We start from the raw sequence: 17,267 nt of genomic DNA on the forward strand, positions 1-17,267 counted from the left end.
TGCTCGCGTAAATCCGCCCAAAACCGGGCGGATTTACGCGAGCAGGGCCCTGCGCGCCGGGAAGCCTATTTTACATAGGCCTCCCGGCGCGCGCAGAGCCCCGGGACTCGCGTACGTCCCGGGGTTCTCGGAGGGGGGCGTGTCGGGGGCGGGGCCGGAGCGCGCGGCGTTGCGGGGGCGTGTCGGCAGCGTTTTGGGGGCGGGTACGGGGCGTGGCTACGGCCCGGGGGCGTGGCCGCGCCCTCCGTACCCGCCCCCAGGTCGCGGCCCGGCGCGCAGCAGGCCCGCTGGCGCGCGGGGATTTACGTCTCCCTCCGGGAGGCGTAATTCCCCCGACAAAGGTAAGGGGGGGGTGTAGACAGGGCCGGGTGGGTGGGTTCGGTAGGGGAAGGGAGGGTAAGGTGAGGGGAGGGCAAAGGAAAGTTCCCTCCGAGGCCGCTCCGATTTCGGAGCGGCCTTGGAGGGAACGGGGGGAGGCAGCGCGGCTCGGCGCGCGCAGGCTATACAAAATCGATAGCCTTGCGCGCGCCGATCCAGGATTTTAGTGGATACGCGCGGCTCCGCGCGTATCTACTAAAATCCAGCGTACTTTTGCTTGAGTCTGATGCGCAAGCAAAAGTAGGCTGATCGCGCTTCTTTTAAAATCTACCCCTGTAAGTGCAACATTAAAGACAATAATAAAAAAAAAACCCCAAGAAAATGTAATATAGAATACATATATTCCATAAATGTGCTTACATTAATCCATAAGAAAACAAAAAAGGGGATGGAGAGAAATAAAGGGAGTATAAAAGAAACAAAATGAAGAAATGAGTTACCAGGAGGCAAAAAAACAAAATAAAACAAGTTTATAAGTACAATTCAAGATTATTAAGACAAAAGAGGAACCGGAGAAGATGTTACAATTCTTCCTTGCATCTAAAAAGGATTTGAGCTGTTTGGGAGAAAAGAAAACAAAAAGACCAGACTGAAATTTAATAAAACATTTACATGGATATTTAAAGGTAAATGTGGCTTCCAAATCTAAAGAGTCTTTCTGCAGGGCCAAAAACTACCTTCTTTCCTGGGTAACTCTAGAGATGTCAGGAAAAATTCTTACAATCTGACCATAAAAAAGAAAATTCAAATTTTTAAAGTAAGAAGACATCACAAAGCTAACATCAGCTTCTGAAACAAAAGAAGTTAAGACAGTTGCTATTTCAACAATCTCCGAAAGTGACATCTCAAGAAATTAGGTTAAATTAGCCAAGTCCGAAACTAATTAAGCCCAGAAGAATGAGCTGAAGCTGGCAAAAAGAAAATCTTACTTACGGAAAGAAACTATTCAAATGAGAATTTTAAAACCTCAGTAAAATATCTTCTCAAAGTCACCACTGGCACATCCCAATAACCTTAGGAAAATTTTTACAGAAGTTAAGCCTGCGTGAGGAATTTTCAAGGGACTCTAATCTTCGTGAAAGGAAAGCTCTGTCCTGGATCAAGGTGGTTTGAACTACTTGAATCTTGATCACCTCTTGATGTAACCCAGTTAGTCTATTGCCGTGTTCTTGAAGCAAAGAATCGTGGCTAGAGACCTGAGGATCCAATCTACTGAGGACAGAATCTAATTTAGTGACAGTCACAGCCAAGACCTTGTTAAAATGCTCCATAAGCTCCCACATGGCGTCGAATGTGACCACCGCAGGCTTCACAAATCTGGCTGGCAACTCACCCGGTTCAGCAACAGCAGATGAATCAGTCTCGCAGACCAGCCCGGGAGCAGCACCAACTTGAAGAGTCCTGTTATGAAAAGACTCTCCTCCAACAGCGCTAGAACCAGGGATATGAACAGCCGAGGAAACCACTTCAGGCAGAGACATGCCTCCCTCCTCTGCCCCCGCCTGCATCGAAGCAGCAGTGACTTCATCAACACGTGCCAATGTCACATTCTAGGGGGAGCCAGATCTCTGCAGCGGAGGGTAATCTTGCTCATGGGGTCTGAGGGATACATCCTCCCTTGGCTGGCCCGCCGCTCCCACAATGGAACCAACAACGGGGAACATGACCCTGTATAAAATAGAGTCCGGAAACATGAAGGACTTGATGGTCAGCTACCGGGTAGACGTACGAGCTCAGAGGGTAAAACCAGTATCTTTCCTTTCCTCTTAGGCCGCATGATTACAATGAGGAAATAAAACAAACAAGAAAGTATTAGTCAGCATCCTCAGTCGAGCCTCTCGTGGACATCTTGCTTCACCCCCGCCATGGTTCTAACTTGAGTCTTGATAGTTTCTGTAACTTGTATGCCTGCTAGTGTATAGCAGTGCTCAATACAGTCTGCTGAGCCAGTTGGACAACGTACATTTGGACACTCCTATGCCCAGTCTGTTAGGATTGTAAGAGACAAATAGTTGCGAAACCTGATGATGTGGAGAGTTCTTTTTTTGTAATAAATCAAGGCTTTTTTTTTACAGTCTAAGGTATGAAGGGCTTTCTCATCTTTATGTGCGTTTGGCCTTGGGAAGAATGTAGGTAACAAAATGGCTTGAATAATATGTAAAGCTGATATTAATTTTGGTAGAAACTTTGGGTAGGTGTGGAGCACTACCCTATTGTAGAAGAACTCCATATAAGGATGATAATGAACCAAAGCCTGAAGCTTGCTGACTCTTCTGGCTGACGTAACTGCTACAAGAAATATTACTTTTCATGTTAGAAACTTGAGAGAAGCTGATTCCAGTGGTTCAAATTGGAGATATTACTTACCTGATAATTTTGTTTTCCTTAGTGTAGACAGATGGACTCAGGACCAATGGGTATAGTGTGCTCCTGATAGCAGTTGGAGACGGAGTCAGATTTCACTCTGACGTCAGCACTAGTTCATATACCCCTGCAGGAAGCTCTGCTCTTCAGTATTCTCTTCGAAAAGCAATTGTGGATATATGTGTGTCTGAATCACTTGATTAACTTGGTTAACTTTGATTAACTTGAATAACTTGGTTAACGCGATTAACTTGAACTGGTTGATGTGACTATAGCTGGAGACCACCAGTGTACTCAAACGAGAAATGCCAACACCTGGCAGGTATGGGTGTCCTAATTAGAGGGAAGCATGGCTTACCCATGTTTGTCTTGCTCTCAGGGCTTGTCACCCGAGGTTTCTGTGTTTGGCGGCAGCCGTGGGCGGGATACTGAGTCCATCTGTCTTCACTAAGGAAAACGATATTATCAGGTAAGTAATTTCTCCATTTCCTAGCATGTAGAAGATGGACTTAGGACCAATGGGATGTACAAAAGCTACTCCCGAACCGGGTGGGAGGCTGCCCGTGGCCCACTTACTACTGCCCTTGCGAATGCTGTGTCCTCCCGAGCCTGAATATCCAAGCGGTAGAGAAGGTGTGAATGGAGGACCATGTCGCTGCCCAACAGATCTCAGCGGGTGACAGCATCTTAGTTTCCGCCCAGGACACTGCCTGGGCTCTAGTGGAATGGGCCTTGACTTGTAGAGGTGGAGGCTTGCATGCCTCTACGTAGGCCGCCTTGATAACTTCTTTGATCCAGCAGGCTATGGTTGCCCGCGAGGCCACTTCTCCTTGTTTCTTCCTGCTATGAAGGACGAATAGGTGGTCCCTCTTTCGTACGGATTCTGACCTTTCCAGGTAACGGACTAGGAGTCTGCCAATGTTAAGATGGCGAAGGTGGCAAGATTCCTCTGAGTCCATATGCTCGTCTGGCGATGGCAGCGAGATGGTTTGGTTTAGATGGATGTGAGAAACCACTTTTGGGAGGAAGGAGGAGACCGTGCGTAGCTGTATGGATCCTGGTGTGAACCTGAGGGACGGTTCTCGACAGGACAGTGCTTGAAGCTCGGAGATGCGACGAGCCGAACAGACTGCCATTAGGAATGCAGTCTTCAATGTTAGGAGTCGGAAGGACAGACCGCGGGTGGGTCTGAAGGAGGATCCTGCTAGGAAGTCTAGGACTAGATTGAGATTCCATAGAGGTACCGGCCACTTTAGGGGTGGTCGAATTTGTTTGACCCCTTTCAGGAAGCAGGAGACGTCTGGGTGAGAGGCTAGGCTGCCGCCCTCCACCTTGGTGCTGGAGCAGGCCAACGCGGCCACCTGCACCTTGATGGAGTTGAGTGACAACCCCTTCTGTAAGCCGTTCTGCAGGAATTCCAGAATCGTGGGAATTTTGACTGTCCACGGGAGGATGTCACGGTCTTCACACCATGCTTCGAATATTCTCCAAATTCGTCTGTAGGTTAGAGATGTGGAAAACTTGTGTGCTCGGAGCAGAGTGTCAATCACCGCCAATGAGTATCCGCTCTTCTTCAGGCGTGTCCTCTCAATGGCCAGACCGCAAGAGAGTATCGAGTTGGGTCTTTGTGGAGGATCGGGCCTTGCTGGAGCAGATCCCTCTGTGGAGGTAGAGGGAGAGGGCTCCCTGTTAGTAGTCTCTGCATGTCTGCGTACCACGGTCTTCTTGGCCAGTCCGGGGCCACTAGAAGTACTAATCCCCTGTGGTGTCCTATCTTGCGGATGATCCTGCCCAGTAGTGGCCACGGTGGGAAGGCGTATAGCAGGATTTCCTGTGGCCAGGCATGGACGAGGGCATCGATCCCTTGGGATTGTGGTTCCCGTCTGCGACTGAAGAAGTTGGGAACTTGGGCATTGGACTGGGTTGCCAGGAGGTCCATGGCTGATGTTCCCCACCGGTTTACTATCAACTGGAAGGCTGTGGTTGTCAGCCTCCATTCCCCTGGGTCTAGACTTTCTCTGCTGAGGTAATCCGCAGAGACGTTGTCTTTTCCCGCGATGTGGATGGCTGAGATCTCTTTTAGGTTTGATTCCGCCCATGTCATTAGGGGATCTATTTCCAGGGACACCTGTTGGCTTCTGGTTCCTCCCTGGTGGTTGATGTAGGCAACTGTTGTGGCGTTGTCCGACATGACTCTGACCGATTCGCCCCAGAGTCTGTGACTGAACCGTAGGCAGGCTAGTCTGACTGCCCGGGCTTACAGTTGATTGATGTTCCATCCCGACTCTTCCTTGTCCCATTGCCCCTGGGCGGTCAGTTCCTGGCAGTGGGCTCCCCACCATCGTAGGCTTCCCTCCGTGGTGAGCAAGATCCAGGTTGGTGGGGATAGCCTTACTCCCTTGCTCAGATGGTCTTCTTGTAGCCACCATTGTAGCTGGGTCCGAACTTCCTCCGAGAGCTGGAAGCGAATGGAGTAGTTCTGGGACAGAAAGAACTTACGGAGGAGTAAACCAAACTCTGAGAAAAAACATCTTCAAGTCCTCAAAATCCTTCTCCAGAAAGACCTCAGTGCTCTTGGACCCCGTCTGCAGCCTCGCAGAGAAAAGGCGGGAGAGGAATCCCCTTCATTCTCTCAGGAACAGCAATAATGCCTTCCCCCAGTAATCTTGGCATTCTCTTCTCTGCCGGTGCAGAGCAAGTTGTGCTTGGGCTGCCCTTTCCCCCAGAGATGCAGCGCGCACACAGCCCAGCTGTACTCAGCTCTGCATGCGATTTCCCACTCAAGCAGCAGCTCCTGCTACAATCCATAGCTGTGACATAACCTCCTGCATTTGCTGACTGCACCTCTGCAATGGCCCCTTCCATGCTGGGACAAACACCACAGGACAAGTCACTCCCTGACTTAGAGGCGATCCCCGATCACCCAGAGAGATGGCCAAAGCCTGTCAGTCTTCCGTCACAGCCCCTCAACGTCAGCTTAACCACTCTCTACACACTGATTTTTTTCTTTTTTTTTAACTTTAACAAGAAAGAACAAAAGGCAAAAAAATATACTTCCCTAAGTCCAATGCTGCAGAAGTCAGCGCTGGGGAAGGGCCATCTGGGGCAACAACAAGGGAACTGGACCACTAGATATCAGATCCCCCAACTGAGCCAAAGACCGAGCCTCCGAAAAGGGTCACCAACACCCTGATTGGCTTCCTCAACCAGGGTGGATGGCCCAACCAGGCACCTCACAACCCGCCAAGAGGACTGATCCTAACTTGGATCTCTTCCACTTGCTTCTTATTTCTTCCTTTTTAAAAAAAAATTCTCCAGACTGCAGGTTTTACATCTCTAAATCTGCTGTAGACAGAGAAATACTGAGGTACTGCAGGTGGAACATTAGGTTAAGTAGCAGTGTCATTATAGCTTTTCTTCTGTCTCCACATGCTGGTAGGGAGGCAAAACCCAGTAGTTTGGACAGATCTGCGTGTGAACAAGAATGAGATTCAATGCAATTTGTGCTTTGGAGCTCAATGCGTCAAGGACTTATACATACATCAATGGTGCCAAGGTCTTGTGCTCTGCTACCACTAATGTGCCATGTGTCAAGGATTGGTGCGCCAGAGAATGGTGCACTGACAGTGCTGAGACTTTGTATTATATCGGTGACAGCTGCACTGGCAGTTCTAGTGAATGGTGCTTCTTTTTCATCAATGCATACTGCAACTGTTTATCCTTGCTCAATGCTGATGATTTGGCTTGCAGTGCAGAAGAGGGAGATATTTTTGAGGAGCTCCCTTTCAACTCAATATCTGAAGAACTGTACAAGGTTATGCTCTAGGAGAGCACATAGAACATAAGAACCTAAGAAATTGCCATGCTGGGTCAGACCAAGGGTCCATCAAGCCCAGCATCCTGTTTTCAACAAAGGCCAAACCAGGCAACAAGAACCTGGCAATTACCCAAACACTAAGAAGATCCCATGCTACTGATGGAATTAATAGCAGTGGCTATTCCCTAAGTAAACTTGATTATTTATTTATTTATTTTTATTTAAAACTTTTTTATATACCGGTGTTAGTGTGCACATCACACCGGTTTACATCATAACAAAATGTTTAGAAAATACATTTAACAAGGGTACAACATGGTAGGGCAGGGTGCACGCATAAAGAAAGGCATAGAAAAAATAGCGCAACTGGCGAGAAGTTCTTAATATAAGTGACTATTGGAATATATCATACTAATTGATTAATAGCCGTTAATGGACTTCTTCTCCAAGAATCCATCCAAACCTTTTTTGAACCCAGCAACACTAACTGCACTAACCACATCTCCTGGCAACAAATTCCAGAGCTTTATTGTGCATTGAGTGAAAAAAGAATTTTCTCCAATTAGTCTTAAATGTGCTACTTGCTAACTTCATGGAATGCCCCCTAGTCTTTCTATTATTCGAAAGTGTAAATAACCGATTCACATCTACTCGTTCAAGACCTCTCATGTTCTTAAAGACATCTATCATATCCCCCCTCAGCCATCTCTTCCCCCAGCTGAATAGTCCTAACCTCTTTAGCCTTTCCTCATAGGGGAGCTGTTCCATCTCCTTTATCATTTTGGTTGCCATTCTCTGTGCCTTCCCCATCGCAACTATATCTTTTTTGAGATGTGACAGAATTGTACACAGTATTCAAGGTGCGGTCTCACCATGGAGCGATATAGAGGCATTATGACATTTTCCATTTTCTTAATCATTCCCTTCCTAATAATTCCTAACACTCTGTTTGCTTTTTTAACTGCTGCAGCACAGAGCCGATGATTTTAAAGATTCATCCACTATGATGCCTAGATCTTTTTCCTGGGTGGTAGCTCCTAATATGGAACCTAACATCGTGTAACTACAGCAAGGGTTATTTTTCCCTATATGCAACACCTTGCACTTGTCCACATTAAATTTCATCCGCCATTTGGATGCCCAATCTTCCAGTCTTGCAAGGTCCTCCTGTAATGTATCACACTCCACTTGTGATTTAACTACTCTGAATAATTTTGTATCATCCACAAATTTGATAACCTCACTCGTCGTATTCCTTTCCAGATCATTTATATATATATATATATTAAAAAACACCGGACAAGCACAGTTCACTGAGGCACTCCACTGTTTAACCTTTTCCACTGATAAAATTGACTATTTAATCCTACTCTCTGGTTCCTATCTTTTAACCAGTTTGTATTCCACAAAAGGACATCGTCTCCTACCCCATGACTTTTTAGTTTTCTTAGAAGCCTCTCATGAGGGACTTTATCAAACGCCTTCTGAAAATCCAAATACACTACATCTACTGGTTCACCTTTATCCACTTGTTTATTAATCCCTTCAAAAAAATGAAGCAGATTTGTTGCCACATAGCAACGTGCTTGTCTGTCATGATCCATACTGTCTTGGGGTCCACATGACCATAGAACGCAGAGAAGGGCATATCTGATTGCACGCAGTTACAGGGAGTAGATCAGGTACATAGCTTGCTGCTTAGTACACAGATCCTCTGTACATACAGCATCCACATGCCCTCCCTAACCCAGGTTGGATGCACAGTAGTACTAAATACCTTTGTTTTCAGTACCAGAAACGGATGTTCCCTTTCCAACTAGGTCACATGCTCCCACCAGGAGAGGGGCTCGGTAAGGGGAGACATGACATCAGCAAGTGGCAAGAGGGTCATGGAGGCCTGGAGACATTGTGAGTGGAGCATCTACTGGGCCACAAACATGTGCAAGGTGACCAACTGGTTAGTATGCGGCCACACTGCCATGTGGTCCAGGAGGTGCATAAATTGATGGACAGAGATAAAAGAGCTGGCCCAATAGATGCTGTCATCTCTGCCATGGCGACTGGACCTTCCCGAGGATGAAAGGCTCTGGCCAGATAGTTGTGCATAAGTGGCCTAATGAAAAGCAGCCGAGTGTTCAGTGTGAGGTATGAGTGTGAGAATATGATCACTAATCCCAGTGAAGGTAGCACCTTGGTTGTGAATTAGAGGAGCCGCAGGGCAACCTCCTGCATGATAATCCAGACAAACCTTATTTCCTGCCTAAATTCACTGCTATTTCGCTTTCAAAATACTTTTCCCTCCAAGGTAGTGTATTGTAGCGGGAGCTGTCAGCTTTGCACCCACCACTACTTCTGGGTTCACCACACTGACATCAGTGCCCATCATCTCAATCATGCAGAGCACTAGAGGCTAGGCTTTTATATGGTGACATCAACGTATGGAACCAGCAGTGTCGGAAAGTGAATCATAAGGGCTAATTATGGGTTGATAAGTGCGAAACATACCAAGTTGGGTGAACTTAGAGCAAGAACGTCTTGTACTGAAATTAGCACACTGTATCAGTGCACTAAAATGAAGCACTAAGGCCCCAAAAGCATATCATCCAAACAATTGTATTGTTACAAAACAGAGATATCTCCCTTAGAGTACTGAAAAAGGGTTAAAACATTTTTAATTTTTTGATTTGTTTTCTACATGGAAGACACTTAAATTGGATCATTTACAATGTTACAAAGAAAGAGGTACATATCGTCAACGATCACAGGTAATGTTATTTAGTTACAGGAATATTTGTTTATAATCTCATGCATCTTATTGTTGGACTGATGCTTGTTATTATGTGTCTGTATATACAGTCAAATTCTGGTTTTATAGGATAAGTTGGAAAAGCTTGGGTGTGGCTAAAATGATGTAATTTAAGACATTCCTATAGTCTCATTAAAGACACTCAACACTAAAAAAATTAATTTTCAGGGTTGATCATTTGTCTCCCCCTCCTGAAATAAAAAGTGGGGATTCCTCCTATTGATAAAGGAAGGAGTTTCTAAGAGAATAAGCAGGATAACTGACCACATTGTCTATGATCTTTAACACTGAGCTATAATGCAATCAATGAAAAAAAGATTAAGTGCGGTATAACTGAACATAAATAGAAACAAAATGTAACCATACAGAGTTTTAAAAGTCAGCTTACATAACTTCCTACAAAATAACAAGGCAACTTTCTCTGTCAAGACTAGAAATTTGAACTAAGAGATGAATATAGTGATATAGTCCCTTTAAAAATAAAATAAACCCTTATTGCATCTGAAAAAGAGTGTAAGTGTACAAAAAACATTATTCCCAAATTGTAGGTTACAATCCCAAATGGGGTCACACATCATTAAATGGGGTCAAGAGTGGGTCCTAGTGTCATTTTTAAAACAAGCACACAGCCACTTCCGTAAGGAAGGCTTTTTAAATTTGTGACCTGGTAGGGGATGAATAAAGCATACTGACCAGTGAGGTAGTCAGGTCTGAAAGCAACAAAGTTGTGGCCAATCAGCAGCTCTCCAGGGCTACCAACCAGGAGGCAACTTATATCTAGACTCTTCCTGGTAAGAAATAAGTGCGGTGAGTTGAACTTGTTGGTGCCTTGCTTACAGCCTATGCTGAATGTCACATTGCAGAGAGGTGAGCTCTTGGGCCACTGCTGGATTGGTGCAGCTTGGTTTGTGTAAGCATGGACCAAGTTCTGATAGGCAGCAGCTGTGTTGCAAGCTGTATTCAAGGTGGACAGAGACAAGGCAGTGATGAGGAGTGGGCAGACGTTGGGGCTGGCAGAGTAAAGCAGGCAATGGTCAGGGCTGGCAGAGTTCAGGCAGAGCAATATCGAAGATCAGGCCAACGAGCGGACAATCCGAAATCAAGGATATGCAGGGCAGACAGAAGCAGAGTAGGGCAGATAAAGGCAGAACTGGAGTGAAGGCAAGATGACCAGCAGGGACAGGGATCAGAGCAAAGGCAACACCTAGACTGAGGTATCCAGAAGGACTTGTTGCTGAGGCACTGGCTCATTGTAATGGACGCTCTTAATTCCAGGGAGAGTGATGATGTCATCAGCTGGCACCCAAGGAATTCCTGAATGCAGGGCCTATAAAGGCTCAGGAGCTGCAGTCTACTTTCTATTCACAGCCAAGATATGCAGCACAGTGCCGGAAGCTCTGTTGGAGGAACCTGCAGTCAGGGGGTAACCACTGGAGAGGTAAAAGGCATTACAATGAAGCTGAGAAGAGCATGCAGCTTGTGCCTCCATCCTATGTAGGAGCTACAGAGAGGCAGAGGGCTGGGCCCCTTCCCACACAGGAGGTGCATAGTTTATATCCGGGCCAGGTCTCTTTCCACACGAGAGCTGAAATGGCACATGGGTTGGGATCCTTCATGCACAGCATAATAAAGTATACACAAGCACAGAAGAAAAGTTGTGCCCTTAGAGTACTGATCCTATCGTCACCCTTCCCAGGATTCAAGGACACAGAACAATGGGGAAAATCTCAACAAAAGCAAGGAGTAGATTTAGAGCAAGGGATCAGAATTTATTCCAATTCCCCTCACCCCCTCCATGACAGGTGCAATGCTACACCCCAATGGGACAACAGCACAAAGAAGAAGGGTTCAGGTAGGGTATCAGCACAGGATTACACCAGGGAGGAAAAAAGGATCTGAGGTGCCATGGAGAGGTATAACAGATGCAATCTGGTGAGATTCCGCTGCTTGCACTGGTAATAGTTTGCTATTTCCCAAACAGCTGCATGGGGAAGCTCCAGATTTTGAGAAAGATTGGCTGTAGGTTGGGGGTGGGGAAAATTGAAACAGGAGATGAGCTAAATATGGGAAAAGAGAGGAAATCAGCTGAGGTGGTAAGGGAGAGGGGTTGAGAGCAGTTAAACTGGAGGAAGGGGAGGCTGAATAGGATTACATCAGATAATTACCTAAAATACATAGATTTATATTGCATGATGCTACAAATGTAAAGAAACTCTCTTTATGATCTGCAGGGTACTTCCTAATGAAATGGATTGGCCATTGTGTTGGAGACAGGATGCTGGGCTAGATGGACCTTGGTCTGACCCAGTATGGCATTTCTTATTATCTTATATTGAATCTATTACTTATTATCAGGGACTTTCATGGATTTTTTCAGCATTTTGGAAAGGGGTGTGATGTCTTCCCCTCACTTTATCCCAGCTAATTTGTTTTGGTAGCTGTCGGGGGTCATGTGAATTTTAAAGTGCTAAAAATAGGGTCATGTCAGCTAACAGTTTGGGAAGCATGCTTTAAGTACTTGCTCTAACCTACTGTACCTGGCTTGCTGTTGGTCGTTTCTTGGGATCCCACTGCAGCATGTCTCTCATTATCTGTAAAGCTTCATTGCTAGCATTGGGAATAAGGGTTTTTAAATTTATAGGGACACACTGTGGAAACCGGAAGTTCATAGCTGATGCAAGCTGGTACCCTTCTGGCCATTCAGACTGTTTAAAAAAAAAAAAAAAGATATAAAACATGTAAGATGGGAAAACAATACATGTTTCTTAAAGACAAAACAAAGATTGTTTCTAAAAATTCTTATATTAGACTAAATTAAGCGATAAAGTGATGATATAGGATGTCCTCTATTTTCATTAAGCACATAAGTACTAATTAAAAATTCCACCTCAAAATATAAATTTTGCTTCTTCCATCATGAAAAACAAACTTTCTCTAAATAGACTTTACTGGTAGATTAACTGTAGAAAATTCAATTTTTTGATCTTGGATGAATTTTTTTTTTCAGTTTTGAGTATTTGGGAAAATCCCATGCCATACTTTCAACCACACCAATGAACAACAATCTCCACACAGGAATGAAAATGTAAAATCACTAATTCTATCAATCACTCCCAAATCTAAATAAATTCTGAACATAAGAACATAAGAAAATGCCATACTGGGTCAGACCAAGGGTCCATCAAGCCCAGCATCCTGTTTCCAACAGTGGCCAATCGGGCCATAAGAACCTGGCAAGTAGCCAAAAACTAAGTCTATTCCATGTTACCATTGCTAATGGCAGTGGCTATTCTATAAGTGAATTTAATAGCAGGTAATGGACTTCTCCTCCAAGAACTTATCCAATCCTTTTTTAAACACAGCTATACTAACTGCACGAACCACATTCTCTGGCAACAAATTCCAGAGTTTAATTGTGCGTTGAGTAAAAAAGAACTTTCTCCGATTAGTTTTAAATGTGCCCCATGCTAACTTCATGGAGTGCCCCCTAGCCTTTCTACTATCTGAAAGAGTAAATAACCAATTCACATCTACCTGTTCTAGACCTCTCATGATTTTAAACATCTCTATCATATCCCCCCTCAGCCGTCTCTTCTCCAAGCTGAAGAGTCCTAACCTCTTTAGTCTTTCCTCATAGGGGAGCTGTTCCATTCCCCTTATCATTCGGTAGCCCTTCTCTGTATCTTCTCCATCGCAATTATATCTTTTTTGAGATGCGGCGACCAGAATTGTACACAGTATTCAAGGTGCGGTCTCACCATGGAGCGATATAGAGGCATTATGACATTTTCCGTTTTATTCACCATTCCCTTTCTAATAATTCCCAACATTCTGTTTGCTTTTTTGACTGCCGCAGCACACTGAACAACGATTTCAATGTGTTATCCACTATGACACCTAGATCTCTTTCTTGGGTTGTAGCACCTAGTATGGAACCCAACATTGTGTAATTATAGCATGGGTTATTTTTCCCTATATGCATCACCTTGCACTTATCCACATTAAATTTCATCTGCCATTTGGATGCCCAATTTTCCAGTCTCACAAGGTCTTCCTGCAATTTATCACAATCTGCTTGTGATTTAACTACTCTGAACAATTTTGTGTCATCTGCAAATGTGACTATATCACTCGTCGTATTTCTTTCCAGATCATTTATAAATATATTGAAAAGTAAGGGTCCCAGTACAGATCCCTGAGGCACTCCACTGTCCACTCCCTTCCACTGAGAAAATTGTCCATTTAATCCTACTCTCTGTTTCCTGTCTTTTAGCCAGTTTGCAATCCACGAAAGGATATCGCCACCTATCCCATGACTTTTTACTTTTCCTAGAAGCCTCTCATGAGGAACTTTGTCAAACGCCGTCTGAAAATCCAAGTATACTACATCTACCGGTTCACCTTTATCCACATATTATTAACTCCTTCAAAAAAGTGAAGCAGATTTGTGAGGCAAGACTTGCCCTGGGTAAAGCCATGCTGACTTTGTTCCATTAAACCATGTCTTTCTATATGTTCTGTGATTTTGATGTTTAGAACACTTTCCACTATTTTTCCTGGCACTGAAGTCAGGCTAACCGGTCTGTAGTTTCCCGGATTGCCCCTAGAGCCCTTTTTAAATATTGGGGTTACATTTGCTATCCCTCCAGTCTTCAGGTACAATGGATGATTTTAATGATAGGTTACAAATTTCATTTTTTCAGTTCCTTCAGAACTCTGGGGTGTATACCATCCGGTCCAGGTGATTTACTACTCTTCAGTTTGTCAATCAGGCCTACCACATCTTCTAGGTTCACTGTGATTTGATTCAGTCCATCTGAAACATTACCCATGAAAACCTTCTCCATTACGGGTATCTCCCCAACATCCTCTTCAGTAAACACCAAAGCAAAGAAATCATTTAATCTTTCCGCGATAGCCTTATCTTCTCTGTGCCCCTTTAACCCCTCGATCATCTAACAGTCCAACTGTCTCCCTCACAGGCTTTCTGCTTCGGATATTTAAAAAAGTTTTTACTGTGAGTTTTTGCCTCTACAGCCAACTTCTTTTCAAATTCTCTCTTAGCCTGTCTTATCAATCTCTTACATTTAACTTGCCAACGTTTATGCTTTATCCTATTTTCTTCTATTGGATCCTTCTTCCAATTTTTGAATGAAGATCTTTTGGCTAAAATAGCTTCTTTCACCTCCCCTTTTAACCATGCCGGTAATCGTTTTGCCTTTCTTAATGTGTGGAATACATCTGGACTATGCTTCTAGAATGGTATTTTTTTAACAATGACCACGCCTCTTGGACATTTTTTACTTTTGTAGCTGCTCCTTTCAGTTTTTTTCTAACAATTTTTCTCATTTTATCAAAGTTTCCCTTTTGAAAGTTTAGCACGAGAGCCTTGGATTTGCACACTGTTCCTCTTCCAGTCATTCTGCTCCAATAGTATGAGAAAACATTTTTAAGGATGGAAGATGGTAATTTCGTATGTGGCCACCTCAATAGCAACATGCTTAGGATGCCTTAATATAATCATCAAAACCACCTTACCCACCCGACCAGTTCAAACATTTTTTATGAAAACATTTTGACCCTTTTTTTTTCCTTAAAGTTTGCATCTAAAATATTTAGCTTAAATAAGCCACCGCCATCAACATGTCCCAAAAATGTAATTGCTATAGACCTGATGTGGCTGCATTTTGAAAAACATTTACTTCTCAGGAGTCAAGAGCACAATTTCTCTGATGGCTGGTCTTTAGCAGAGTTTACTGACATGGTTTAATACTAAATGTTTGCCAAATGAATTTTAAAAATCCACCATAACCTGAAAACAGCCAGTAGCTGATCTCAAAACTTATCAACCAATTATAAGGAGCAAACTGAACATGATACAAATCTATCAACAGGCGGCTAATATCTGAGTTCGTGGCCTATGTATTCCAGGAGGGGGATCCCCTGTTGCCAATTCTGGTGGAAGAGAGCTAGTTTTGGCTGGGGAGGAGGTTTCCCTCAGCCCCCCTCAATGATCGCCTGCTGCCGGATCAGCGCGACACTATCCCAGATGTTGCCGCGTTGCCAAGTGAAGTCATTATGGCTGTAGCTGCATTGAAAAGAGATCCTGGGCTGGCTATGGCTGCTGTTGGTAATTCCTTGGCAGAGGCTGCAGCTCTGTCATCTTCCGCATTACCTGAGAGTGCTGAGGAATCTAATAGTGAGTTCAGTCAGGCTCCTTGTATTGCCTCAGCATTTGCAGTTTCTCCTAAACTAGAGGTGGTTACAATGGCCACACTATGGGACTTAATAGTTGCCATTAGCCAGGCTTGTGCTAACTGTTCTGCTCAGGCTGATAATGTTTCTCACTGTCTTGAGATTCATATTTCAACATATTAAATTTTTCAAAATAAATCTCAGGAGAGATTTTCATCTTTAGAGGTAGATGTCTCCACCATTAAAAAATAATCAATCTATGCTAATAAAAGAGTGTAACAGTCTTCAGAGAAGAGTAGAATTTCTCGAAAATAGATTGCGTCATCTCAATTTAAAATTTACTGACTTTGCTAGAGTTGTGGGTGAACCCCTTAGAGTAACTTTGAGGCGATACTTTGAAGATTTCTAATGAGACCATTCCTACTCTAAACAAAGTTTATTTCCTTTCATCTGTGAACACAGTCGCAAGTTGAGACTTAACAGCTTTCTTAGAAACTTCACATTTAGAGATCACTGAAAGAGCTATGCTATTTTTTTTTCAGTGTTGGATCTTAGCTTTATTATGAAATGTTTCTTAAAAAATATTAGCAATTTTTTTATGGATTGTGTTGTTCAGATCTTTCCTGATCTCTCTTCATACTCAGGAGAGGAGTGAGGAAACTCACACAAAGATGAGATTTGTACAATGTTCACTCAAAGAGTCCATCAAGCTAAGTTGAGAGAACATTGTACAAATCTCATCTTTGTGTGAGTTTCCTCACTCCAAAGGACATAAAATCTTCACAAGAGTGTACTGTTCTGTTTGTACGTCTCACTCTGAATGTCAAAGGGGCCCCTAACCCCTACACTACTACTTAAACTTCACCTCGAGTTACTAGGTGGGCCTCATATAGAGGTATACATACTTAACTACTAGAAGGGCCTTATAGCTAGGCGCTCTCTCTCTCTCTCAACAGCTTAAAATAGTGAAAAGGCTATTTGCGAAAATATCACACAGCTTAACGCAAATGAAAAAGTTGTAGTTATTTCCCGCATTAAAATTGTGCGATATAAATCCCACCCCAAACTCCTCCCCCTTTTCCAAATTAGCATCGCACCATGCGTTATGGTGCTTTTTTGCGTGCATTATGATGTTTTTGCATGCGAAAACGCCATAAAGCAATTTGATAAACTACCCCCTAAGTTAAGATATCCTTGTAAGTATTTCATTAAATTGAGTAATGAGAGTTACATATTTTTTGCACCTGACAACTGCAAGTGTTTATAAATTCTAGGAAAGCCTTGGTCTTTAGTCCCATAGTGTTGTCAATAAATTAGAACACCCATAGTTTTGATCGCAGATTAATATCATGCTATAGCAATTTCCTGTTATATTAGAGCGGCCTTGGAGAGAACTTTCCTTCCGTCCCCCCACCCCCCCAACCTTCCCCTCCCTTCCCCTACCTAACCCGCCCCCCAGCCCTACCTAAACTCCCCCCTAACCTTTATTCCATAAGTTGCGCCTGCCTCTGGGCAGGCGTAGGTTGCGCGCACCAGTCATGTGCCTATGCGAGATCCCCTGACATGGCCACTGTGCCGGAGGCCCTCACCCTGCCCCCGCCCCGCACCTTTCACAAAGCCCCGGGACATACGCACGTCGCCGGGCCTATGCAAACTAGGCTCGGTGAGTGTAGCGCTTTTAAAATCTGCCCCACAGCCTCTTGTAAG

At 44.1% G+C, this 17,267-nt stretch overlaps 1 protein-coding gene across 3 annotated transcripts in view; it reads right to left on the reverse strand.

The window, feature by feature from the left end:
* The window catches only part of MAK (male germ cell associated kinase), a 218,254-nt gene that overhangs the window by 96,435 nt on the left and 104,552 nt on the right, over positions 1–17,267 (reverse strand). For all 3 annotated transcript variants that reach the window (XM_029590648.1, XM_029590650.1, XM_029590649.1), the window contains exon 7: positions 11,903–12,070. In XM_029590648.1, the coding sequence (XP_029446508.1) occupies positions 11,903–12,070 (168 nt within the window). The remainder of the gene's footprint in view (positions 1–11,902; positions 12,071–17,267) is intronic.

This window comes from Rhinatrema bivittatum, chromosome 2 (genome assembly GCF_901001135.1).
Source record: "Rhinatrema bivittatum chromosome 2, aRhiBiv1.1, whole genome shotgun sequence".
NCBI lineage: Eukaryota > Metazoa > Chordata > Amphibia > Gymnophiona > Rhinatrematidae > Rhinatrema > Rhinatrema bivittatum.